We start from the raw sequence: 27743 nt of genomic DNA, 5'->3' as shown, positions 1-27743 counted from the left end.
TTGACTTGTACACAAAAAGCAGTTGGTTACCATCAGGTATAATTTCTGATGGCTGTCTTTCCGCTTTCTTTATCACTTCGTAGCCCTCCAGATATTTCCTTGTGTATTGACTGATGGCATTAGGAAGGTGCAGCAAATGTGTGTTGATTCCCCCTAATCCTTCCTATAACTGTCAGGTCATTGAAATGCACTACATTGTGGTAACAGCCACCACTGCCCTGCCGGACAGAGCTATCCATCTGCTACAGTATACTTACTTGGTCCTCTGTCCCAGAGTCTTGGACTACGAAAGTACTTTATAGGTATGCTTTCCTGACCATGCACCCTATAATGATCCTGTAGTGATTATGCTATTTTTCCTCGAGGATATTTTGGAAACATAATATAAGCATATAATTAGTATATAACACTCTGCTCCCTCACAGAACAGTGCTCTGAAAAAGCCACCTTGGTCTGCCTGGCTGCTTATTAAGATGTGACTGAGCAGTGTGGACAGTTAGTCATACAGATTGCAGAGTACAGCTTCAGTCATAAGGTAAAGCAGCTCATGACATCATACTGTGCTGCAGCTGTCTTAAGAGTATAAGGTGAGGTTCCCTCAGCTGCTCGTCGCTACTTTATTTAAGCCACTAACAGAGGCCATCATGTGCCACACTCCCAGCTGTCAATGCAGGTGTGAGAGATATACAAGCTCCTGTGACCTGGAGAGATTTTGCTGTGCTGAGTTTGACGTTTAGCCCTCCCGTGTTGTGTGTCATGTGATGAGCTCAGTGGCCACAAAGACGTCATCCTCTCTCCAAAGACAACAGACCTATTTTCTTGAATTCATTTATTTGATCAGACTGGTTCTATCTTTTTCTGGCCTTCAGACTTCGACCTCATTGAAGGCCTTGAACTCCTCTTGTCTCGCTGTGCCGCCCGCGTCAGATATTGGACAACATCACAGGTTGTCTTTCAGTAAAGCAGCAGCTGTGTAATGCTTTGTGGAAATCAACCAGGCAGTCAACGCAAAATGTTGTCAAGCTCAGTCAAACCTGGGATCTCTGTGCTCGGCCCTCTTTCCCTTTGTGTGTTTTAGCCCACTGGGGTTAGCTGGTCTTGAGTGTCACAGATGTAGAGAGGGTTAAATGGCAGTAAAACACAGTGTGTGACAAAGAAGAGATTGAGAGAGGCGTTCCATTGTGGTTACATTTGAAAGGATTTGTCACTTTTGTCCCTTTTGAAATGGCAAACTGCTAAAGGATATGTGCCAGTGTTCTTAAACAAAGCTATCTGGTCTGACTCTAAGCCTTTTCTATGAAGCAATATGGATGCTGATTGGACGTCAGTAGAAAATACGAGGACACAAAACCCATCTGGGGTTTTATATGAAGAGTCATAAATAAAGTCATTCTCCCTTTACAGAATTGTTTCACCACCAGCTGTTTGTCTTTTTCTTTTTGCGACTGTCTTACTTATTTCAGCTATTCATGCATTATAAAACCAGATACTGTAACTTTCAGCCTCCCTAATGGCTTTCTCCACCCCTTGTTCAATCATCATCTTTTTTTTTTTTTTAATCCTTTCTATCTGCATCCAGCCATGTCATCTAGCACCTAGCATATGCTAAACCGTTCAGTATTGTTTTGGATATTCTAATCTGCCCTTTTACTCATGATTTATTTTGCAAAATGGCAGAGCTGCAGTTGAAGGGTAATCTTTTCTAAATGGCACTAAATAAAGTCCCAAATCCCCTACACTCTGGGCATAAGAGGATGAATCCCAGCCGCTATGTGTAGGGCTTACAGCAGTCTGGGAGTCTGCCAGGCCCAGCCATTCTTACTAGCAGCTTCCACAGCCGGGGACAGGTACGAGGTTTTTGGGGTAATGCTGCACAAGGCTGGCAGGTGCTCTGTTCTCCGTCGTTTGGTCCATTAGCCTACTGCAGTGGCTGCCAAGCCCAGCTGTCTGTCTGTCTTTGTTGGCAGGCGTGGAAATCTCCCACACGAATCTCAGTTTCAATAAAGTTATTACTAATGTTATTACTTTATAATAATACAATGAAATCATCAGCAAACCCTTTAAGTTTCCAGACAGCCCTCTTTATGTCCAATATTTCCTCACATTCTGTCACACCGTAGTAAAAGAACCTTCGGCGAAGTGGTCCACTGCTAATTCGGAATGTTTTTAAACGCTTTTGTCCTTGACTCTGATATACAGATGCCCCTCCAAAGTTCAGACAGGGGTCACATTTATGGATATTTGAGATTTGCTGACCTTAGTGAGTGCATTGTTTGGACTGTTAGGGATGTTTTTTAGGCTCAACACATAAACAATGAAGAGGTTCAAATAGAAAAACTCATTTCACAGTCTGTGGCGTAGAGAGTGTAATCTTATTTGTAGCCATCTGTTGGAGCAGTGGCATCAGAACCATTGACAAAAAACAATAAAAACCCAAAAACTAACAAAGTGATCAAGAACGCTGGCTCTATGCTGGGTGCTGCTTTTGAGCTGATTATGCAAAGAAAATGTCGCAAAAATCGCTCAACATAATGAACAATGCAGCACAGCCTCTACATAACAGAGTAATGATACGACAGAGTGTTCAGTCAGAGGCTTCTGCAGCTCTACTGCAGTGAAGAACATTACAGGAAGTCATTTTTGCCAACAGCAATGACTCTGCACAATGACTTTTTTTACCATGACTAATGACTAAAAACTGTGTTGATTCTTTACACTTCACAAATAATTTCCCTCTTTGGGACTAATTAGGTATTTTACAGTTCAATTCAATTTGTGTAGCCGAGCATTAGTGGTTGGTGGTGCAGAAGGAACATTTAATACTCCTGTAAGTCACAGTTTACTGAGTGTTGACGTGGCTGAGGTTTCTCACTGAAACTAGATCTGAAGGCGTGCCAGAAATAGTTGAATTGTGAGTGGGTTTTTTTCTGATTTTTATGGTGCCATCATGTCACATTGTTAAGCTACAATTAAATGGCTAATTTGAGTATATTCTTAATCTGCCGAGCTTTAAAGTACGTTTGACAGATCCATAGTAATTAAAGCCTACATTCACGATGTGACTAAGTTCCTCTTTTGGAATACCGTCTTTTTTAATAATTAACACGAACATTCACTCAAGTCAGACATGTATGTGGGGACACATTATGGCAGCCCAGCAGGGTCATGATTCTGCTACTGTAATCCAATTACTGACGACTAGATCCAGATCAGGCAGGAGTCCAGGCTAAAAGCAGAGGATGAGGTCATAGTCAAGACTGTGTGCCTCGTACAATACAGCATGGCTCGCTCAGGCAAAGGTCAGTCTCCAGCTTTCCTTCTTCTAAACTGCACGCTGGCTATGAGCAGATAGAAATCTGTTAACAAAGATGGGCAGTGTGAATGCGGGGGGGCGGAGCTGTATGTGTGAGAGGAACACAATGGCTACTTACACACTCCCACGTGGCCAGTTATCTTTACTGTGTAGTTTCAGTGTGTCCTTTGGATCACATTGTATACTTTCACAAGCTGATGAAAACCTCGTCAACGCCAAAGATAATGGTTCATATTTTGCATTGATGTGATTAGTATTACTCGAGCTTTTAAGAGCCACAAATATTTTTTTTTGTCAGGACACTAGCCTGTAGCTTTCGTTAGTTTGCTGCACTGTAATGCAACCTTACTTTTTAAGCTTGAGGTAACTCAAGATGCCATGTTATACAATCTGTGTGGTAGATACTCCATTCTTCTCTTCAGACACATGGTCTTGTTAGTTTGGGGCCTGTGAGCCGCTATTCATTTGGTTACTGTGATGCCTTACATAACAGATGAATCAGCTGGGCATGTGGGTAGAGCATAGGTTTGTGACTGTATTTGTTATGAACTCCGCCTCCATAATTCCTTAAAAAGAGCCCAAAGATTAAGTTTGTGGCCTGCACCAGATTGCCTACAAGCCATCTATGTCATCGTAGCTAGAATCCAAACAACATAGCTGACACAGAATGGCACCCTCATATAAAACATGTTTAAGGCCTCCAGGTTTCCAGCTGTTTACAGCTTTGAATGATAGTAAGTCTTAAGCGTTATCACAAGGCCTCAGAGTCTATCAAATCTTTCTTCTTCCGCCTATTGAAATGAAGTCCAAACTCACCTCCCCTTCCCTCCAGCTCTGCATCCTGTTTACTTGTGAGAAGTCTTTTTATGGCAGACAGGAAGCATATGAAATGTGGCTCTGATTCAGTCCGGATATCTTATAGTGGATCAGAGGAAATTACCACATGCGGTTCGTCAAGCAAATCACCTCTATTACGAGGGCTCAGTCTCAGAAATCAATTGTTTCTTTTAAAATGAGAGAAATATGTTTACCTGTCCCTGGATTTCATGGCTCATTGTTCAGGGTTTCACAAATATTGTTCATCGCTTCTTTTTTTTTCCCCAGGTGCTAAAGTAAATCAAATTTGTTTGGTCATCAAAAGGTTTTCCAATGCACTGGGAACAGTTCAAACTCGACACTTTTTTTTGTCTGCAGACTTTAAACTCATCACAGTAAGATGTGCCACATTTGAGGTTGCTTGACTGTCCTTTGAGCCCTGACATAAGGCATGTTCAATTGTTCCAGTTCAGGGGGTATTTTTAAGTTGTGAGGCATACAGCATCCCTCCAGAAACAAATGATAAGAGGTGGTGGTGCAGGCTTCTTGCACATGACCAGAGGGGATCAATTTGGGGTAGCTGTTAGTAAACAGATGGTGTGTGCCCCAACCCCGCCCCTAGATATACACCCACATCTGAAGGGTTTGACATGCCACCCCCCACCCCCCCACCCCCATGTCCTCCCGCTGAGGAGGAGTTTTGTTCACTGCAGTTTGTTCCAGGCTGCTCTCGGGTTTGAAGCAGTAGATGACAAGATCAAGATGTAAACAGATTGTTTTCTCTGATGACTTGATTACTCTCTGTCCCACCCGTCTCTACTTCCTCTGAAATTCTTCATAATCCACCCATAGCGCTGTAGTTATTCACTGACTTGCAAAACAGTGCCTTCTATCTCACCTAAATGAATCAAACCACAGGGCGAATTCTAAAAGCGTCTCGTTTTTTGATAGGCCATCTATTCAAATATTAGCAAAGCCAATCTCGAAGGGTTTTCCCTTCACAGGGGGGGTGGGTATAGAGAACAGCAGTGTGTCTACTTACTTCTAACACGTCATACTCACTCCCTGCCACTTTCCTCCTCTCCCCCTCGTCTCGTTCCCCCACCCCCTCAGGCCCCCATTGTAAATAGGCTAGTTGGTCTGGGTCCCCCATGTTGCAGTGTGCCATATATCCAAGTTTCATGGAGCCCACACTTCGAACCCTTCAGCCATAACTGATTAGAAGAGAAGGTAGTAGAAAAAGAGTAAATGGAGGGGAAGAAGTCAGGCAGGGCACAGGCGGTACAGCAATAACAACATTAAAGTTCTGGGTTGGAGACATGGAAAATAGGTGGCTTTATAATTGGATGTGTACCAGCCTCTCAGGGGTAGCAGAAACAGAAGGGGAAATAGGTTTTTAGGGAGGGGTTACTGGGCAGTACATGGATTTCCTATGGGAACCACAGGAAGTGTTATTTTAGATGGGAGACAAATGGGTATTCCTCTATCAGCTGGCTTAATGAGTTTTAAAGGCTACCCGCTTATAATTGTTCTAGATAACCATAAACTAGGAAATGATATGTGTCTCAATTAACTTTAGATGTTGCTGAACAAATTTGTTCAACATTGGTTTGAGACATTGTATTTTGACCTTCTGCGTGTTTTTTTTCCTTTCTCTGTTTTACTGAAAGATCTGGTGTCAAAGAGAGGTTTAATCATTTGGAATTGGCCAAGTGTGGCCAGAGGAACTTACTGTGTGCTGTAATGCAAATGAAAAACAGAAATTTGTTTGCTGTAAACAAGTACTGAATTGTATGTGACGTACTGCTGTATTTGCACATAAATATGATTAATTATGTGCGGAGTGGTGGTGAGCTCACTGAGCCCCCACCTTATTCTTTGCAAACTGACATGGTCTCATATGGATGACATGACTTCTGTGACCTGAGATTTATCCTTAATGGTACTGGGAACGTGCACACGGTCACATACGAAATTGAATTCATGTAAATGGACAAGGTGGGGGTCATTACTCTCTGTCTGGCCAGGACGAAAGGCAGACCCTCCAGAGACTCCTGGGTTCGGGAGTGTGAATAGAGAGATAAGAGAATAGAGAGGTAGGAGAGGGGCGTTAAGGACCACACATGCAAATTCTAAGTGATAACTTTAGCTTGGTTCAAGACTGTTGTGGAGGTAATGGAGTGAATCTGGGATGACGAGTCGTTGCATTCAAGTGATGATGTATGAGGCATCTTGAATTGAAAATAGCAGGAAAGGCAAATCAGGTTTCTGCTGTCCCTCCCTCATTATGTCAACGCTTCACTCAGACAGATAAGATACGTCTCGTTACTAACAGAAGACGAGGAGGAAGAGGTCTGGATATGAATTTGGGTCTTGTGTAAAACATTAGTCCAATGAAGGCTTAATGCTAAAGGCTTCTCCAATAACTTTTTTTTCAGTGTGCCTCTTCAATCTGGAAACCTAATGTCAGACTTTAAAGGAAAATAATTCTCTGTGTGCCTGAGCTCACAAATGTATGCACATATCTGCATGTATGGGTTTGGAAGGCCCCCGCTGCAGTCCCAGCTGCTCCCCACTTCGGTCATTTATGTCAGTAAGAACAAGAGGCTGCTCAGCTGGGGAGATCATATGTGAAGGTTCCACAGGGAGCAGTGTCTTTTGGGAAATCCACAGAGAAAAAGAGTCATCGCTGCAACTGGAGACCAGCGTATTCTTTGTATAACCAAGTTACGTATTGGAGAGGAAGAGGACTTGTGGACTGCTGACTGCTGCCAGAGAACGGGTACGGAGAACAAGCTGTGCTTGCTGAGCTCCGCAAAGCCATCTGTGTCAGAGGCATGCCTTGCCTTGCCTTAGCTGACCGCCTCTCGCATTGTCACTGTAATTGGCCTAGTAACCATAACAACGGCTCTTCCCCTTGGGTACAGGCGCGTGGACCTAGAAGATCTCACTTAGGCAGATTGTCTGGCAAAAAGGGGAACCAGCAGGCTGACTACAGGCAGACACAGATAAGGCTGTCTTTGCATTGCAAATGATGGAGGTTGTGAATGCGCAGAGCTGCTGCCGTTGTAGCACACTGCAGTGATATGAACAGTGATAAAGGACCCAGATTCAACCTCAGACGCCGATATGGTGGCAGAGGGGCCTATTGAATTGCTACTACCCCCAGAGACTGAGGCTTTTTCCTCCATACTGTAGCTGGTTGAGATGCTGAACAATGGAGTCAACCAACAGCTCAGGATAAACAGATGCTTCCTTGTGATTATTGACTCCTTAGATTAAAGACACTGAAGACAAAAATGGAGTTGAAAACCTTGCGGTTTATATCTCTCTCTGGCCAAACAACATATAGCAAACGACTGATTCTTCAGCTTGTTCTGATTTGGTATAATGACTGTGTTATAACACAGGAGCAGTTCTTGAACACGCACGGCACGGAGCCTTTAGCCTGAAACAGTGTCCAGGCAGTGGGTTTGTCCTATTTTTAACAGATGTTTCACCTTTATGAAGAAGATACATTTTCTCAGAGAGCCAGTCTTTGTAAAGGCAGCATAAATATCAACTAGCATCACATTTGAATATGAAAGTGAGATTTGACCAAAGACTGACTTCACAGAGAATCTCTAATGCCGACTTCAGATTTCTGAAGGCGGAATGAAATATGAAATGTAGCTTCTCGTTAAAAGCACTCATTTCTGTTAGCATGCGTAAGTTATGCAGTAGCTTTGGATCACTGACTACCTCTTGCCCAATTATTCTGATATTTTTCATGGCTGAGGATGAGTCCTTCACTTCGCTGTTTAAAGAACCTCATGAGTCTGAGTACATTGCACTTAGGGTCCTGTGTGTGTGCATCTTCTCCCAATATTCGCTCAGATATTTTCTCTTATTTCTGCCTGCAACACAATCGATCCGCAATCCGATGCAGCTTTGTGGTTGTTTTTAGGAGGTTCATGCCTTACTCTCATGACGAGAGTCTCATGACGAGGATAAAAGTTTCCGCCAAGCTTCTCGAGGCTTTTTTTCAGTTTTTTTTTCTGACCTCTGCTGTCTTTCATTCCCTGCATAATGTTGCTTTCCATTAGTATGCGCTGCATTGCCTGAATGTGTTGATGGCACGGAGTGCACGCAGTGCTGCGGAAGCCCCTATGAGACTTTGAACGTTCACCTCCTCCTTTCAGATGGGAGGACAAGCTTCAGCTTGGCTAAAGTACCAGCTGCTGCAGTATGGCTGGCTGCAAGGCACGCTGGTAGAATTGTAAATGGGATATGTGTATGTGTGTTTCTTCTGTGAATTTTGCCCAGGCCTGTGTGTGAATAATAGCCTAACGGCTCTGTGCTATGCAGTGAATCAATATGGCTCTTTGCCAGGAAACATCTCTGCCTCTCTGGTTAGCATCCCCCCCCCCCCCCCCCCCCCCTATTTTTCCTCTCCTTCCTTCTCCTTCTGTTTTGCACAAATAACACCATCATCCAGCTCTTAAATGTAACAGTTTTCTCTTCATACTTTGTAAGTGCGCCGATAACATGGCCGTCTTTCCCTCGATAGAATGTTTTCTGTAAGTCTAAATTTGGAGTTGCCGGCGCGCCGAACAACTGTCAGTGCAGCAAGAGGGAGATTAGCGCCCCACGTCAAGAAAGCAGCGGAAAACTAATCATAACCTCCACAGATTTGTCAAAGGATGAAAGTGAATCTGTGTCTTTTCATTTAAAACCCCACCCCCACTGAAGAGTAAAGTCTGGAGTAAATAATTAGCTATTATGTTACACATTACAGCAAATGCCAGTGGCTTTTCAGATAAGCAAGAATGCTTTCAGCAAACCATAAAAAATTCACACACATCCATGTGAAAGGGTTCGGCGCTCACAGAATTGTGTTAGACAGCCTGTTGACAGAAATTACCTGAGGACAAATTAATTGCATAGTGTTTTAGAGTAGTGGGTCACCCCCGACATTAAGTCATATATGTGTGTTAAAGGAAGCGACTGGCTTTCCAGATGCTTTTAACCTCAAGCGCCAAGAGCTCTGTATTATTAGCACTTCATAGTGGACGGCTAAATTTAGAACCCACACGCACCTCGGAGCGATTTGTCTTTCTGAAGGTGATGGCTGCGCAGTGGCCTGAGAGTGGAAATGAAGACATAAAGGAAAAGAGAGAAAGAGAGACTGGCTGCTTATCATCACAAACTGAGAGTGCACGTGAGCTGTGATTCACGAGGCAACGGGGAGCTTCATGCCTCTTCTCGCTCCACCTCTCTTCCTCTGCAGTCGCCCACTACAGTCCCAACACTGACCATCCCTCAGTGTTGCTGAATCACTGCTTTGAAATCCCGAGGTCAACTCCGCCACTCTAACCATCTGCATATGAGTAACTGAGCTGATCCAAAGCGTTATTGTTCAGCGTTCTCACAGGCTCTCGTAGCCCAAAAATGCTGCTGAGGAGAATCTGCCTACACTCTGGTCCATAAGACTTGGCATACATTCCCACATTCTGTTACTTAAAGTCAGGGGGGTGTTGTGTGGTAGTGCCTCATAGGCATACCTTGTTCTATTCTATCCGTCATCATGTATTTACTTTATTTCTGTTTTATCATTATTTTGCCTAATGATAAAACAAAGAAGGTGGAAGGTGCAGCTTATGCTTATGTTTGTCTTTCAGCAGGAAAGTGGCCGTCTTATTCTTGCCTCTGCCTTCTCATCATCATCTATTACTGGTGCCTGTTCCTTCTGGTCTTTGTTCTCCCATCAGGTGCAAGTACAGTCCATACAGGGTTGAACTCAGCTTAAACAATGAGGTGATTAGACCTTGACCAGAGATAGAACAGTCTACTGTATGTCCGGGATGTTTTGATTAGGTTTTTATTCAAAGCAAGAAGTTTTCACTGAACCGCCGCTGACCTCCTGTGTAGAATCGTTGTTCCTCTTCTCCTTTTCAGGGGTTTTTCACAGTATGTTTGACAGACCCATTGCCATTCTCACTTCATGTCACACGAAACGCAAATTTTTGCCTGCAATACTAAGACCGAAAGTAGCATTGTAGATGTGAGCGTCAGCTCCACAGCGCCTCTGAGACCGACTGTATTGATTTGTTTGCTACCCGTCAGAGGCTCAAAGCCCATCACCCTTTTTTGTTCTCGTCTCTCAGGATTGGTGAAGCATGAACAAGAAGCCTCTGAGCTGAGAAAATCAAAGTGACCTTTGGCTTATATTTTCTCTGCAGGATGTTGGACTACAGCCTGGAACTGAAGTTTCCAGAAACCCGCATTGCGATTGTACCTTCTATTCCTGAACAGAGATCACAAAGCAGAAAGATGCAATACACCTTTTGACTCCTGATTTGTCCCACCTTCTAATCAGAAGACTTTACCTCTGAACACCGTGTCCTTTGTCAGATTAGAGGACAATGCAGTAACACCCCATGTTCCAACATGTGTTATACTCATACTCACAGGCAGTCGTTATTAGATAATACTTTAATTGCAGCATTTGTTCTGTTGCTGCGTTTTTTTGCAAGTTTAGCGCACCAGGACAACACACCAGTGTTTTAATATAACACACTCTTTAATTCAGTCAGTCTGTGTCAATGCTCCCATCTCCCATGAAAAAAAATCAGCTGAGGAAAAAAACTAGCTGCTACAGTCAGGGTTGACTGGACTCTTTGGTCAAGCTCTCGGTCATGTGAAGCTTTGTGATAACAACTATTATGAACTCTGGTCTCTGAATGGCAGCGGAGCATAAAAAAAAAAAAAAATGCACCCAGCAGGATCTCTAACTTCCCATAAGAGAGAGACATTGTGTTCTGATCTCTTTGATTACTGACTTTTCCTTCTGAAGCATCAAAAGGTCAGCCATAGTCATCTGTGAGGCATTCCAGTCCAGAGAACACGCTAATAACCAGAGACCTGATTGGCTTTACAAGAGATTAACAATCCATGACCACATGTCCAGTGTAAAAGAAAAACAAAAACCTGCAGCATATAGCAAGTTGAAGATTAATTATAAATTGGGTGGGCCGCTCACTGTGAGATTACAGGCTTGGTCGCGTGCATCCTCAGTATACCCCCCCCTAAAAGTAGCCTAAACCCACACAAGGGAAGCTAAGATTAAAGCCACTGGGTCAGAGGGTTTTGGTTGGGGTCTCTGTTTGTTTGAAGGACGGCTCCCTTAGAGCTGAATTGATTGATCTCAGAAGCAACTGTGCATCACAATTGGATATAATGATTGGATTCCCCTGATTTCTGATTGGGTTAATCCTGTCTCCTGAAATGACTTTTTAATCAAACACAGCCTCCTGCTGATTGTTGGTGTGGTTTTGGGTTAGAGGATGGATTAGGGGAGGCATGCATACTGTTTGACTGACACTTTTATCTATAGTTACAAACATTAGTTGTTTATTAACAGACTAATTGATCATTGTTGAACGGTCATTTTGGTCATGGTTATGTAATTACTGACCAAACACTTCCGAGCAACTTGGGTGTCAGGACTACTTTCTTTAATGCATATCCATGACAATTTCAGAGCAAAAAGCAAGATGGCCAGTTAATATGATAATTTTTCGATGTATGAATGTCAGACAAGAATTATTCCTCAAAATGAAACCTTGGCTGTTATCCGCAGGTTTAAAAGTGAAAAAAAGCATTCTTGTTGCATTAGAATAATACGTTGTTTCCCAGGCGCTGTAAATGGTGACTTACCTGTAGAAAGTCTGCACATAGACATTTAAATCTATTTTAATTTGTTGGCAGATGGCGCCAACTTTAACAGAGATGCTTATAGATAAAACACTACATTCCTCACTGTGAGATTTAATCTGTTCTTCCATGCAAACTCCACTTGAGTCGTCATCTTGATGAAATGTAAGCGATAGTCTGGCTACAATGCGCAAGGCACTACGTGATTCGCCTCTTTAACCCGTCACACTACTTTTACACGTTCACATATTCCTCCAAGTTCTGCAAAGTAGGTCAGTTTGACTAGTACAAACACAACAGCTTTCATTTTCCTCTCCACGAAGGAATTAGTTGGGATTATTATGATACTCTGTCAAATGGAGAAAATCCTGCAGCACCGTCTCACATGCAGTGTAATGGGGTAGCTGGTCAGAGAAGGGAGCGTGCACTGCAGCAGCAAACAAGGTCGGATTCGGTCCCTCCGGTGATTTCAGATTACTATCTACACACCAGCTATGAGGCAAGACGAGAATCAGAGTTTCCGTGCGATCACCAGCGGTTACGGGATTGGAAATCAAATCTGTTGTCAGGAGGGTGATTATTATAAGAACGGAGAGCGTAATCTAACCTAGATTCTGCTGGAGAAGGTCTGTCGCCTTGTCCATGATTGGTTGTGACTGCCTTGCAGGCTAATAATACATTAAGGTCAAAATGAAGACTGCATTACTAATAATGGTTATTAGTCTTTCATTATTCCCACTCCATGAAAGTTCACTGCTTTTAACTGTGAATCTCCCCCTCCAGAAGCTGTAGGCCTTAGCCTACAATAGTTATTACTCTCTATAGTTATTTAATCTTCATAAAGTTCATCCACTCCTCATTTCATCTAGTGACCTTCCCCTTACTAAGGTATTAAGAGCATTAGAAAACAGGCCTCTCATGATTACTGAGACTCTAGTCCATTTGCTCTAGTTTTCCTATTTGATTTTCCATCTGTGGAGCACGTGCAGGGGAGGCCAACATCCTGCTGTTAGAGGAGGGAGGGATGGGGGGAAGGGGGAAGACACTCTTGATGCAGCCCAGATGGAGTCTAAGTGATAATCTCTACAGAGCAACTGCAGTGTTTTGGGCGGTTTTGATCCGCAGCCCTCAGCTGAACCTTAGAAGAAGAGATCAGTGTCACTTTAAAATGGCTGCATATCACAAAATGTTTGTCAGCTACAATTTTGATATTCAAATATAACATGTCACCCAACTGTAATACTCCCAACACATATCTCTTGATAAATACAAGCTATAGATTAGTTAACACTAACAAGCAGACCATTTTTACTCCTTCTCTGCATCTCCAGGCCTTTGGACAGGCTTATTCCAACCACAGGAAGGTGGCAGCAGACGGGGAGAGCCGAGAGGAGTCTCTGATCCAGGAGTCAGCCAGTAAGGAGGCTTACTATGAGCAGAGGGTCCTGGAGCTGCAGACCGAGCTCCGGCAGACAAGAAACATCCTCATCAACACTCAGTCTGAGAATGAACGCCTTAATGCCATCTCCCAAGAGATGAAAGAGGTAAGAAGGGCAGATACCAAATCTAAGTCACTCTTCTTTTCCTTTTTTTTTTAAGAACCTTACATTTGTATTCAAAGTGTCACCATGAGAGGGCTGAGTGAATTCCCTGAAAGCACTATTGCTGCTCATGAGGATACACTGCACTCCAGCGACTCCTTGCTTACGTTGGTATTTTGTTAATGAACTTACTTTTAAGCTGAAGCATTTAGACTATTCATTTTTGCTTGCAGCTAATGAGAACAAGTGTGTTCATTGATGTTATCATCTAATGCGTTTTATCTGAAGCTGCAGAAAACAAGAAGATATTCATCACTGATTAATTCTAAGCCATGTATACCAGGAGGGAACTGGTACACTTTTCCCTTTTTATTAGTTTCAGCCCACAAATGACTTGATCCAAAGCCTTTAGGCCAAAATATAGAGTTGTATGTACTCACTGCACCCATATTTGTATCCGATGTTTTTTATCGTCATCATTTCGGGTTTGATCGCACAGGCACAAACTTTTGTGTGTTTTTGACATGTTAGGACAAGGTTAATTTCACCGTAATGACTAGAGAAACACCCTGCCTTCAAGCACAATCTGATGTCCTCCACCCTTATTGTGATCCAGGGTGAAGTGTTTTTTTTTTCTCAGTAATAACACTGAGGCCATGGGAAATATTCCCCTTTACAAAAGATGGAATGATCAAGCAATTATTCTCTTAAATTGCTGCAAACCATTGCATGCAAAAAAGTGATCAACATGTTGCCTCTGCAGTGGCGTTAGACCTGCCTCCTTTAATTCTAAAACGCCACCTCAGACAAGGACGTTTACTGTTTGGCTTCTTCACACCTAAACCATTTCTATTAAACTGAACGCACATTACTACTAGCTTGTCTTAATATAATTCAGACCATCATTGTTGGTGCTCCATTTTGGACAATGTCTGACCTCTTCACTGCTGCTATTTACATATATTCAGAGCTAACTGACCTCATTAGCAGAGACAGGCGCTCGGCGCAGAGTGTGTGTCTTTGCCAGTGGTTATGTACTGTACGTGCAGTGGTGTGCGGTGCCACTCGTGATGAGGACATTATCTTAACAAGGGAGCAGTGGAGGTTGAAATGCCGCTGAGAGACGTACTGAGCTTTGTGGAAGAATGTTTGACACAAAGACGGAGAGACATGGAGGGTTGAATAGAGATGAAAAGAGTGTGACAAGAGGGTAGAGGGAGCCTCCCACCTTTAGACAGGTTGCTTTGATGCTGAGGTCCACTCTCCCTTGACTGCCAAGTCAAAGCTGGAATAATAATCAAGGAGTTTGAGGTAGCTGCTTGTTGGAGATGTTTGACTTTATGAGAATAGAAGGAACAGGCTGCTCAAACTGCATTTTCCTTGATTGGTATTGTATCAAACGTGTAGTTTTTTTTTTTTTCTTTCTTAGTTTTAATGACACCGTTGCATTTTTGGGTCATATAATAAGTACTTTTATACATATATCATGCATATGCCTCCACCCAAAGGCTGCGTAAGGATCAAGCACAGGCCAACATTGTGTTTCTGGCTCTACACGCTGCAGTATGGTATTATCTTTTTTTGTTTTCCGTCTCCTGATTGATTCTCTGGCTGTAAGATAGTTAAGCCCCTCTTGCCATGTTTGTACGCAGCAGATTTAGCTGAGTCCTGCATTTTGCAGGTCAAGCTCAAAACTTGGGCACGTAGTAAAAGATAAATACCCATCTCCTTCTGGTACGGCAGACAGTTGCAGTGTTTGGTGTGTCACCGCAGATGTCAGCAGTGCTTATTACTGTGATAATGCAAAAGCCTTAAAAATGGCACGTCCCTCACAACAACTTAAGTTCTGCAAAGCTCCAGATTCCCCCATAATAAGGTCAGCTGCTGCTGCTCATCTGTTTTGGTATAAGTCTTGTTGGAGACTTACACTGGCTTCAATGGTATTATTGATGCCAGATGTGCCTCGTCAGACATGTTTTTGAAACTGCGCTTGTGTTCCACTGCAGCCTCCAGTCATGGATCAAGTATCAACTTGAACACGATGACTTTCTACAAACCATTACATTGCCTAAAACTGCCACCTAAGGTTATTCAGTCCTGATATCTTTATGGATTTTGTGCCTGCGTGTTGGCCTTACTCCCAGTGCCATTCCCTTTGTAAACACCATGCTACAGACCGCACTAATTGGTCAGATAAAGGGGTCTGGAGGTGTAAATTGCCCCATGTATGGGAGATAATGACACCCGCTTTAATGGCACTTGGGTGGGTGCTGGGAGTGTGTGTGGTGGGCAAATTGAGAAAGCCCGGGCACCGAGGCTGGCATTGTGACCACACCAACAGGCCTGAAAGAAGCCTTTGTCTCCAGGATTTCAAATTAGCCCAAAAGCTCAGGCTGGGAGAGGAGGAGGAGGACACTTAGAGACAAAGAGGAGAGAAGGAGGCTTAAACTGTAGATTTAGACGGATGGTCCTTATTTTTTAAGACAGCATGGCTAATCACATAGAGTCAGGAGGGTAATCGAATGACATAGTTTTATCATGGGATTCCACTGACAGTTGTGCTTTGTTTGAAATTGAGTGTTGAGTGAAATTGAGTGTTAACTTTACCCATGCATCCCCACAAACTTCCTCGGAAGCTCATGATGTATTTGAAAAAGAGCTTTTACGGAATCAGCACATGTGAAAGAAGGCATTTAAAAGGTGCAGGAATCCGAATTCGACAGTGTTTTGTGCACAGATCAGTAGATCAGTCAGTTGAAGGGCAACATAATTCCAAACAGCTGGAAGCTTTAGTCAGTTAAATGGATTTTTTTTTTTTACTGCATCGGTCGATTCACTAACAGACATTTTATTTGTTACATATGTCACATTTAAACCTCCCAGACTCTCCCTCTGATGTCAAAGACTTAACCGATTGCCCAAAGCACAGATAAGACACTTTTCACTGCTGTGGAACGGTCTATAGGATTATATCCTCACAAAGAGCCAGTAACATTGTAAGGAGGCGCTTTCTAATAGGCATGACTTCATTAAATTCAATCTTATGTCTTGAGAGGAATGTGCCTATAGTGATGCCTGCCGTTATTCTCACAGAATAGGGAGTCCCACATGCTGCCTCTCTGGAAATTACCCAGCAAAGCCAAAGATAAAAATGCTTGCAAAATTGCAAAAATGTTAGCAGCGTAGTTCCATCGATCCTCACTGTACCTCCATTTAAACATCACTGTTATCCTGAAATAACACTCTTTTTTTTGGGCCACCTTTTTTTCCACACAATAATTACAGTGCTTTTATTAAGTTACAGTCATTTCAAATGTTAAATGCTGAAGGTGCATGAAGCTCTCAGACACTGTGCGGCCCCCTTCATTTAAGTGATTTGTCAACTCACTGAAAATAACACCTGACAGAAGTGGGGAGGGCTATTTGCATTGATGGAATAAGTTCCATGTGAAGGAAGAGGGTAGGCACTGAAGCTCATTGTAAGGAAATACCATAGTTTTTATTACACTCTGATGAAATTGGAGTACATAGCTTCAGGTTTGTCTTGTGGTGACATGGTGGAGCTGATGGGTAAAAGGGCAGTTTCAGCAGCAGAGCTGAAGCGTCACCTTGATTGTTGAAAGGTCAGAGCTGAGCAGCATTGAGATCCAAGGAGGGCTGCGCTTTGTTCCCCTTTTATGATCAATCTGACGCTGTGAGGCTAATGTAATAGGACTCCCAGCCCTCCAGTGCTCTGGGGTGATGATGCTGACTGCATTATTATTTTTTGTGACATTAAAGCCAAGACGGATCACCTCCTTTTCTGTGCTAGTTGGAAGGAGGGGGGAGAATGGGAAGACAAATGATGGGAAAAGGTGAGGTAGAAAAATGGAAAAGAAAATTGGTTCTGAAAAGGGAAATATGAGCAGAATAGAATAGAATATGGGCAGAAGGAGTGTGAACGAAGCTATTCTACAGACGGCTTCTGTTTTTGCAACAGCAACTGCTACAACTGTTGCCACAAGTGACCTGCTTCCTACTTAACTCTCTCCACATAATATCTGGGTCCGAGTCTTGCTCCCACCTCAGATAGCTGCCTTATTGGCCACGTGTCAAACAGATTGATGTCTGTTTATAGGGTGCACTCTAGAATACATTCAGGAGGCTTCTATTGATCCCTTATTATGCCAGTAATGGGTTGTTTTTCATTCAAGCCACTGGTTCAGCGGACTAAAGAGGTTTTTCCATGCCAGATCAATGGATACTAATAAATCAACAATAACACACACAGACACACACACTTACACACAGGCCCACACAGTCACTTCCACTAATGGGTGTTAACACATTTCTCCACTCTCATCCAGATGACCTCAAAATCACTAATTCACAGTTAAGTGCAGGAAGGGACAGTGTCACCCTGTGGGCTTTTCAACTGTCGCGCACTGGGCGAAGTATCACGAGCCACTTTCTTGCAAGATTCCCTTCACTTTTTCATTTTTAACTCTTTCATTGACCTTGGCTGTGTCTTTTCTCCTTAATGGAGTCTGGGTTGGCTGAATAGAATGACAGCTGCCTGCAGCAGAAGCAGGGGCTCAAAGCAGATCCTTCACCCGTTTTCCTGGCTTTGACAGTGGCACGATGCCCCCAAGCTTCATTATTCCTCCTCTTTGTTTAAAGCTGCACAGCATTCAGCTATTCATTCCTTGTCTCACCCAAAGGAAATTGTTTGGTGGGTTTGGCTTGGTAGAGTTAAATTAATACGGACTGAGCCTGTTAGCCATTTTAGTTTTTCCTTATCAACTAACTTACATCCTCCACGGTTTCAGTCAAGACATCTTGGGAGAAAGAAAAGTGGCTGCTCTGTTTATCAGATCAGATAAACCTAAAGCTCAATACAAGGAAGGAATTCAGCCGTGACTGATGCATAGCATCTAAGAGCACACTAACACTGGAAAGATGGAGGCTCAGTGGGGTCTGGAAAATCAGAGCAGCAAAATGGGTGGAATGGCAAAATGGAGGTTAGCTGTGTGAGAAGGGAAGTCAAGAAAGGGGTATAAAAAACAAAAAATCGCTGTTGAGTTGGCGTTTACTCCATCATGCCATCTGGGAGCTTCTGCACTTTGCAGGGATATGGTTTTGAAGAAAATGAAGCCGGCATGTCTGCATTTTACTGAAGTGCAAAGTGAGGAGGGTGGAGAGTGAAATGGAGGGCAAGGGACAGAAAGAAGGAAGACTACTTTTTTTCCATATAAATAATGCAGTCTTTTTCCATCTGGGAATGTGGGCTTCACCTTTGAGGGAGCCAAACCAAGGGTAAGAGGTTATATGGATTTTTTTTCTTTTTTTACAAATTCAAGCCAGGTTCTGTCGAGTTATTATGAACACAGCAGAGTCTTTAGAAAAAGCATTAAACATTCATAATCTACCCTTGTGTTAAGCCTTAAACTTTGTCACTTAGGCTTATTGAGTGACTGAGCTCAATGACTTCTATAGAATTAAAGGTTATGAACTCAGTTAGAATTTACTTTGAGCTGTGGTATGATTTAAGTCGGCCTCAGCTCCACTATGCTGTCAAAAACAGTTTCACTTGGGGTGGGGGGTTAGAGTGGGTAGTATGGTAGGAAGATGACATTCCACTGCCACTGTTTAACATTAAAATGTTTAATTTGATCATATGCTTTATCAGGAATATGCAGATGCAGACTGTAGCCCTCACTGTGTTTTAATTATCCGTCATGTTCTACTGGTTTGGCAGAACAAACATGTTAACGTTACCACCCACTTTTCACGGAAGTGTCGCTTTTCTGTATGTGTGTGGGCTTGTTAAGGCAGCTGTCCAGACATCACCTGTGGTGACAAAAGTTACAGCCACTGACCTCACGCCAGCCTGTGGTCCTAATCAACGTCTGACTGAAAAGCTCCATAGGTGGCACCAGCGTGCCCTCAAAATATCCCACCCCGCTTCTTACAGACGCATACAGACACAAAGACATAGTTCGATTCATCAGAAATATTCCCCAGAGTCCTCTGCCCCTCACCCAGTTTATTGTTATTCACACTTTAGAACTGTGGCGCACATGGCCTCATCAGCCCTGCTTCCTGCTCTGACGGGCTACGTGTATCAGTGGATGCGGAAGCAAGGAAAGGTCACGGCCCCTGTGTGCATTTTAATCAAATTGGAGGCTCATCCTAATCAGGCTCAGTGGCAGCTATTATTCATCTGGACTGAACGGCACTGACCCTCCAGCTGAGGCACATAACCCTGAATGGGGGGGGGGACCTCAGCAGCCAGCTGGCACAGCTGTGCTGAGTTAAATTAAGGGGGGAAAAAGAGGAGAGAGACATCAATCCAATGTTGTGTTCACAGCCATAATAAATTAATAGTGTGTTGTTTGATACTACCAAGCTAATGAGGTTTTGAATCCTTTTTTTTTTCCACTTTTGCTTTAATACAGTGTTCTTTTAGAAGTTGGTTCTACTGCTTAGAAGATGTTAGTCAGACTGACGTTCACTGTAAGCTCTTGCATTATTTAGTATCACACCGACGGGAGGGCTTTCAGCACAGCAAACAGCCACACTCATCAGACATGCGCAATACCCTGATGAATATTAATGCACTTTAGAATGACGGCCTCAGTGAAGCTCTGCACATAGTGATCAATTATTACACAGTGTTAACAAGGAGCATGTACTCCTTATCAGCGGGGAATTCACAAAAATAAAAACAAATGATAACCAGGGAAAGTCCAATTGTAAAAAAGGGTAACAAAAATAGATTGTTTTTTCTAGCATTGACCTCTCCTAAGTCACGTTATCAAAATGTTTTGTCAAAATCAAAGCAAATGGGACATATTGTTGATCACTGAGGATGTGGTAGTTGTGAGCTGTGTGTGATCCGAGCACATTACAGCGAACTCCTGACCTTCCGGTGAGTTTAAAAAGGTTGTTCTAACCGTCGGAATGTCTTGTCAGCACAAGCTTGTTTCATTTTGTTCCAGCTGATTATGCTAGTGATGTGTATTTAATCTCATGGCAATGCTGAGATGCAAAGTGAAACCTCAGGAGGGACTTCCTGTGGCCTCTGAGTGATCCAAGAGCTGGGATTGTGATGAGGCCACGTGGTGATGGAGTGGGAGGAAGCAGCCAACTGTAAAGGGACTGGGAGGTTAACTGTCTGCCTGCTATGAGGTCATCTCCGTCAGCTCTCCCAAGAGAAAGACGCATCGCACCTGCAAAGCCACACACACATAATAAAGCCTAATTGGGCGCTCACACCAAAAGCGACCACCTTTTTTTTTTAAAACAAGAAAACAGCAGTGGAAAGACTTCACCCCACAAGATTAACTCGTAACTCGTGGCTCAGTTGGCCTGATGGAATCCTTTTGGCCGAAGGGCATGTCTCTGACCTCTTTAGTCTTAACATTGCTAATTAGGCCTTTCCTGAGCAGCAAGAGAGATCAAAAAGCATTTACAACATATTAGGAACAGAGTTTTAGTAAGTGCAAACAGAAGGTTAATAAAGTGTCTTTTTTATGTTGCATGTATGTGTGCCTTTCTTTCCTGGCACACACCCAAAGCATTTCAGACATTTTTTGCACCACTTCTTATTTCAACAATTTCCTCACTTGTGCTTAGTAGCCCACTGATACGGAGAATTGATCCCAGTGAGACTCTGCTTTTGAAAATTAGACCATTACAGAGCTACTCATCGACTGAATACCTACACCTAAAAAAGAGATAAGCGGGCTTCAATCTCTCTAGTGTTATGAGAACTGGCAGGCAAGCACACATTTGGCCCATTACATGTGTGGCCCATTGCCCGGAAGGACACCTGCTGCCTCCCTTTCAAACAGACATACATGCATTTGGTTCAGACAGATGGGAACTTTTATTATTTAGCAAGATTTTGAGTGCTGAACGGCCAATCTGACATAAACGGTTAAACTAAAGCAGTAATCTGATCGATCAATCAATCGGTGAAGTGCCTTCTTTCACACATTTGTTTTTTGTCTATGTTCGGCCTCACAGAACAGCCAGATGGTGGAGCTCCAGAGGAATCAGCTGCGTGATGACATCAAGGAGTACAAGTTACGGGAGACTATTCTGCTGCAGGACTACACCGAGCTGGAGGAGGAGAACATCTCACTACAGAAGCAAGTTTCCGTGCTCAAGCAGAGTCAGGTGAGGGTGGCGCGGTGCTGCAGCCAGTTCATGTGCCAAGTCTGGACCACATAAACGGTTAGAATGGTGGTGTCAAAATGAGAAGGGAAGGGGAGGTGAAGAAGGAAAGAACATCCCTCTTATCATCGTGCTTCCTCTTTAATGGAGCTTGATTAAACTGGTTGCTTGGGGCATCTTTTTTTTTTAGCCCAGAACAAGCTCTAATCTTCCACTCACCAGCTCTAACTTAATTTATTTTATATGATTTAATTATGATATTTAAAAGACCCTCCGTTACCATTGATATAATCAGCTGGCTTTGTTTTTTTTTCAGTCGCCTCAGAGTTGTAAAAGTGACTGACTGTCGTCTGTTATGTGAAAAAATTTCAACACTTTATGATACACTTGAAAACACTTCCGACACATATTAGGTGCAGCTGAGATTCCAGCAAGGAGGATTGAGCTGCTCCTTCTCCTGATATCCTCTGGTGATTCTGCAACACTAAAATAAGCTAGTGCTAAATAAGCTAAAATAAGCAAAAGATGCAATAAACCTCTATTACAGACTAAGCTAAATTAACTTGAATATTGACTGTCAGGAAATCAAATATGGATGTTTTGTTTTAACATCATCTCAAGTTATCTCATTATTTTTTTATTCTGCTGCTTTTCATTGTTATGTCTATGATTTGCTTTGACATTCCAAAATTCATGAGGGCTGTTGCCTCTTTCTGTGTCCAGGTGGAGTTTGAGGGTTTGAAGCATGAGATCCGTCGCCTGGAGGAAGACACTCAGTTCCTTAACAGCCAGTTGGAGGATGCCATCCGCCTAAAAGAGATCGCCGAGCGTCAGCTAAGTGAGGCTCTGGAGACCATCAAGACTGAGCGTGAGCTGAAAGCCTCCCTGAGGAAAGAACTCTCCCACTACATGAACATCGGAGACACTCTGTACCACAGGTAGATGCCACACAAACAAAGTGCTCTATGGTTTCAGCAGACATGGTTAGCAATTCCAAATGACACACAGATGATTCCCACGTTTTCCTCTCAGCCCTCTTAGCATTTCTCTGGATGGTCTGAAGTTCAGCGACGATGCTGCCACCGAACCCAACAACGACGAGGCTCTGCTTGAGTATGAGAGTGGCTTCGCCAAACTGGCCAGTTCCATCACTGACGACAACCGCATCTCCACACCCACGAAGGAGGAACTCTTCCGTCCCGCGCCGAGCCTTGTTGACGACCTGCTGAGTGAACTTAACATCTCAGAGATCCAGAAGCTCAAACAGCAGCTGATGCAGGTTTGTGTTGGTTTCCACCCAAAAAAAACTGTATATCTCTCCGTTGTCACATGGTGCTTTTATTATTTTGTAGACTTAATTTATGAACAAAAGTTAAGTAGCATAATATAGTGCAAAACTGCTGAAAAGCAAACCACAAATATCATTCATCAACCCCCTTTTCAGCTGGCCTTAACTAACAATGAACATGATATTAAAAGTAGAGTTTGTCAAGAACTGTTTTATTTGATGGAATTAGCGTAAAGTGGTAATGCTATAAAAGTACCAGCTAAGAGGAGATTTGCATCAGCTGTAGGTGTGTCTCCCAGTGGAGTGTGTTGCTGTATCTTGCCCCAGTCTGCTGCAGAGATCTCAATCCCATTACAACCAAGTTAATCCAGAGAGAGACACAGACCCACGCACACTTCCTCATAGCTCCACTGGGCCTTCCAGGCAGCAGGTGGTGGCACCAGAGGACCTGCCATCTGCGTCCTCATCACCACGTGAGTCCAAGGTCACGTCTGGATGGGCACCATGGTCACCAGAAGGTCCTGTGAACTTGTCAGTGGACACCGCAGTGCAGTGGTGACTGCCTGCAACGGCAGCTATTCTGCTCCTCTATCAAGCGCTATGATGCAGGAACTAGTGAAGTCTGACATTATCCCCAATTATCATGATTCAGCAACACGTCAGGGTGCCCTCAACAGCTTTCTGACAGGTCATTCCACAAATTCCTGACAGTAATGAGTGCTAAAGAGATCAAAGGCTTTTTTAACTGATTTAGCTGCTTCTCTCCTGCCCTTTTCTCATTCTGTTTTTCTCATTTTCTGGATGTCAAATCATTGAATATCACCCTTTTTAACATTGTACTGTGGATTCTTCAGAGTGTCTCGCTGATGTGCTACAGTAATGCTCGAGTAGCTTTTTTGTCCAACTTGACAAGCCATGTTAAGCGAGCCACCTCTTTTTTAAAATCAACCCTCGTGATGCGCTGTGCCTGAATAAATGTTGCATTACTGTGGCACATAGCTCAGCGCTGATACAAGCACAAGTGCGTGCATGTGTGTAAGATGACCCTTCCAGGGTTTATGCCACAGCTGGGCTGAGTTGAGTCCAGCAAAATTGTCAAGGTCATCCTAACTGATGCAGAGCTCGTTGGCAACATGCCTTGCATTCTTTGGCAGTGCCCTCTGATAATAAGGGTTGGCACAGGATAGATCAGCCTCTGATTTAATATTATCCATCTTAATAGGAAGTCCATCACCTTTATCATGAGATTACTAAAAAAAACACGAAATAACTTGTGTGTAATAATTCTCATTATTTGTCTTGTCTCTTCTCAGATGGAGCGTGAGAAGGTCAACCTGCTGACCAATCTGCAGGACTCTCAGAAACAGCTGGAGCAGGCTAATGGGGCTCTGTCAGAGCATCAGGAGAAGGTCAACCGCCTCACAGAGAACCTCAATGCTATGCGCAAGCTCCAAGCCAGCAAGGAGCGCCAGTCTGCCTTAGACAACGAGAAAGAACGTGACAGCCATGAAGACGGAGACTACTACGAGGTGGACATCAACGGACCTGAAATCCTGGAGTGCAAGTACAAGGTAATTGGCTGCTGGTAGCTGAGAGTGGGCAGCGCAAAATGTCTGATTAAACAAGCTTGAAATATTTGCACGTTTTGAGTTTATTCAAATCGGGTCGTGTTCTTTCTTATCTAGGTGGCTGTGTCCGAGGCAGGAGAGCTGAAGGAGGAACTTAAGACTCTGAAAGCAGAATACCAGTCCTGTCAGTCACGTTACGAAGAGGAGCGCACGCGCCTGGAGATTGATGTCACAAATCTCGGAGAGAAGCTGGCGTCTTTGGAGAAGACCAGTAATGCAGAGAAAGAAGAGAAGGCCAAGCTACAGAAAGAGCTGCGAAAGGTGAAATGCTGCTCTTGATATTGTGAAACAGCTAGACACCTGATTTGATGATGATAATTTTGCTCTTTGCTGTTTAAGCGTTTTTTAAATCTTTTTTTCTTTTCATGTGTTCGCAGTTAAGCGACGTGGCAGGTGAATCCCAGGGAAGCCTGAGTGTGGCTCAGGATGAGCTGGTGACATTCAGTGAAGAGCTGGCTACCCTCTACAACCATGTCTGCATGTGCAACAATGAGACGCCCAACCGTGTCATGCTCGACTTCTACAAAGAGGGTAAAGGTGGTCGGAGCAGCCCAGAGGTCCGCGGCCGGCGCTCTCCCATCCTGCTCACCAAGGGTCTCTTCCCTGAGCCCGGTAGGACCGACCTCAACGAAGGAGCCCCTTCACCGGTCTCCTCCCTGCCATCTCCTGTGTCTGACCACCGACGCGAGCCCATGAACATCTACAATCTGGTGGCTATCATCAGAGACCAGATCAAACACCTGCAGCTGGCTGTGGATCGCACCACGGAGCTGTCACGCCAGAGGGTGGCGTCTCTAGAGCTTGGCACTGTGGCCGACAAGGACAAGGAAGCCTGCATGGAGGAGATCCTCAAACTGAAATCCCTGCTCAGCACCAAGCGGGAACAGATTGCCACTCTACGCACTGTCCTCAAGGCCAACAAGCAGGTTGGTTGACTTGTTTTGTCTCTCACAGTCCGTGTCTATTCAGCTAGTTTGATATTGCTATCAAAAGTCCTTGAAAGACAGAAACAGAGAACGAGGGAGCTATTTCAGGTCTACTCAGCTGTTCCAGCAAACGCATTGCAGACTAGATCTATAACAAACACTATAGTGGAGACCGAGGCCATATGGCGTCAGCTGCCTTGAGTATCTGTGGGGTTCAGAAAGAAGGACAGCTTTGGAAAGCACAAAGAACTGTAACCATAAGGCAGGGTGTGTATACAGTTGCTCTGGCAGCCCTTTAAACTATGTGTGTGGCTTCTCAGGGACCGTTAGAACGCACGAAAAACACCTTATAAACCAGCTATAGTTTTACCATCAGCAGCTGGCAGCCAAAACAGTTCTCTGGGCTACCTTAAAGACTTACACATGATGGAAAAGATAGGCAATGTGGTCCACACTAGCAGAGATAGGCTTCTTTGGACAGGAAAAAATACCCCAGACGTCTCCCGGCTGCTCTGAGCCTTTTGTTCTTCTCTTCCTCTCACAGACTGCTGAAGTGGCTCTGGCCAATCTGAAGAGCAAGTACGAGAATGAGAAGGCCATGGTGACAGAGACCATGATGAAACTGAGGAATGAGCTCAAAACTCTGAAAGAAGACGCCGCCACCTTTTCCTCTCTCCGAGCTATGTTTGCCACACGGTAAGAAGCGTGCCCCCACATGCACACTTGAAGCGAGTATTTACACCCTGACATCCAGGACCCACAACAGATCCACAAGCATGACACAAGCTTAGAGTTTGTACTCGTAGAAGACGTCGCCGCTCAAGCAGTCCGTTTTGTTTATCCTCAAGGACTGGTGAATTTTAATCACTGTCTGTCGTGCTGCTTTAGATTAATATTTCTGTAGATTAATATGCTGTGGTAAAACAGCAGGTTGGTGTTGATCATTAATACTGCTGTTGCAGGCAAAGACCATACACACGATAACCAGGTAGCTAAGGACGGGATTATCGTCATAATGTAATCCATGCTTGCCATATGTTGGGTCTGTATGGTATTGTAACGCAACATGACTAGTTTGCCTCATTAATGAAAAGTAAGGAATGCTGTTGCTACAGAAACTGACTACAGAGCATACAAGGAATCTCTTCTGGATATCGCTTAAATATGTCATTTAAGCATTGTTTTTGACCAATGACTCACTAATCTCCTCTGATTCCCGAAAGAAGCAGGTCAAAGGTTTCGCCCATAATCCCACCTCATTTTGGTCTGGATTATGCTTTCAACACATAGTAGACGAAGTGCTCACTCTCTGCTTGTTTGTTTATTTCCGTCTGCATGCACGAGCAGGCATATACTAGGTTTAAGAAAGTAGCTAAATGTCAGGGGTATACGGGGAGTTGATGGTACATTTAGATGGAGATTTCACTGATTCCTTACTTGAGGATAACTTCAGTTTAATTTTGTATTAAATGATGATTCCCACTTTTCTGCAAGTGCTAGTCGGGGCACAGATGGCAGCGCTGGGATCCTGAGTTGGTCTTCCCGTCTGCATTTGCTGCTCTATTGAAATGGACACCATTGTTCCAGTTTTGCATAAGGGGGAAAAGAGAATGAGTAGGGTGGTCAGAGATGATATTGTACGAGGAAGATTGCAAACAGGAAGTCTGAACAGGATCTGATTACCTTTCTGTTGACTTGCTGAAGTCAACTCCACGTACCTAATCAGTTAGTTACGGGAAAAGAACTCCTCTGTCTACAAATGTAAGTATATTTGAGTTGTCATGGGTTTCGGGGTGTACTGCAGAGCCAGATAGCGTCAGAATCCGCGACAAAAGGCAAACAGGGCTAATTTGGAACCAAGTCTCACCTACTAGTGGCATTACTTTTACTCGTGTTTTAGTTCAACGTTTCATTCGTACAGCAATGCAGCAAGAGCGTGAGATCATATTTGTTTCTTTTAGCCTCTTTTTTTTGAAGAGGCTTAAGATTTTTAACACAATAAAGCTTTCTTTATAGCACTAGCACCAAAACATGTTTTCTTCCATGTAGCCAAAACACTTCCATCGATGACACTATCTTAACCTTAATCTCGGACCCCAGTTGTTCCCCACTATTGCAGAGTTACATTCAGTCTGTTTATGGGATTCATGCATTGGTATGTAAATTTTGTCCTATACCGCACAGAGTTGGGTCAGGGAACTCTTTGAGAGGCTGGGGGACTTGCCTGAGTGAGGTTTCCCACACTCCCCCTTCTTGTACCCCCCGTCCCCCTTCCGTCCTTCCTCGCCACTAAACACCCGGTTCTCCAGTCGTCTGGAGAAGAATGAGAGGAAGGAGCAGACTTTCTTTTAAATCCTACTACACGAGCCCAGTTTC

At 43.7% G+C, this 27743-nt stretch overlaps 1 protein-coding gene across 4 annotated transcripts in view; it reads left to right on the top strand.

Moving 5' to 3' along the window:
• LOC140272408 (protein bicaudal D homolog 2-like) overlaps positions 1 to 27743 on the top strand; it is a 39240-nt gene that overhangs the window by 2967 nt on the left and 8530 nt on the right. For all 4 annotated transcript variants that reach the window (XM_072367843.1, XM_072367842.1, XM_072367841.1 and 1 more), the window contains exons 2-9: positions 13156 to 13368; positions 21376 to 21528; positions 22249 to 22463; positions 22558 to 22804; positions 24127 to 24384; positions 24499 to 24702; positions 24819 to 25367; positions 25912 to 26063. In XM_072367843.1, the coding sequence (XP_072223944.1) occupies positions 13156 to 13368; positions 21376 to 21528; positions 22249 to 22463; positions 22558 to 22804; positions 24127 to 24384; positions 24499 to 24702; positions 24819 to 25367; positions 25912 to 26063 (1991 nt within the window). The remainder of the gene's footprint in view (positions 1 to 13155; positions 13369 to 21375; positions 21529 to 22248; positions 22464 to 22557; positions 22805 to 24126; positions 24385 to 24498; positions 24703 to 24818; positions 25368 to 25911; positions 26064 to 27743) is intronic.

The sequence above is a fragment of the Leuresthes tenuis genome, unplaced genomic scaffold (genome assembly GCF_036924035.1).
Source record: "Leuresthes tenuis unplaced genomic scaffold, fLeuTen1.0.hap1 SCAF_16, whole genome shotgun sequence".
NCBI lineage: Eukaryota > Metazoa > Chordata > Actinopteri > Atheriniformes > Atherinopsidae > Leuresthes > Leuresthes tenuis.
The sequence above is the reverse complement of the archived record's forward strand: the minus strand, read 5'-3'. Positions and strand labels throughout refer to the sequence as shown.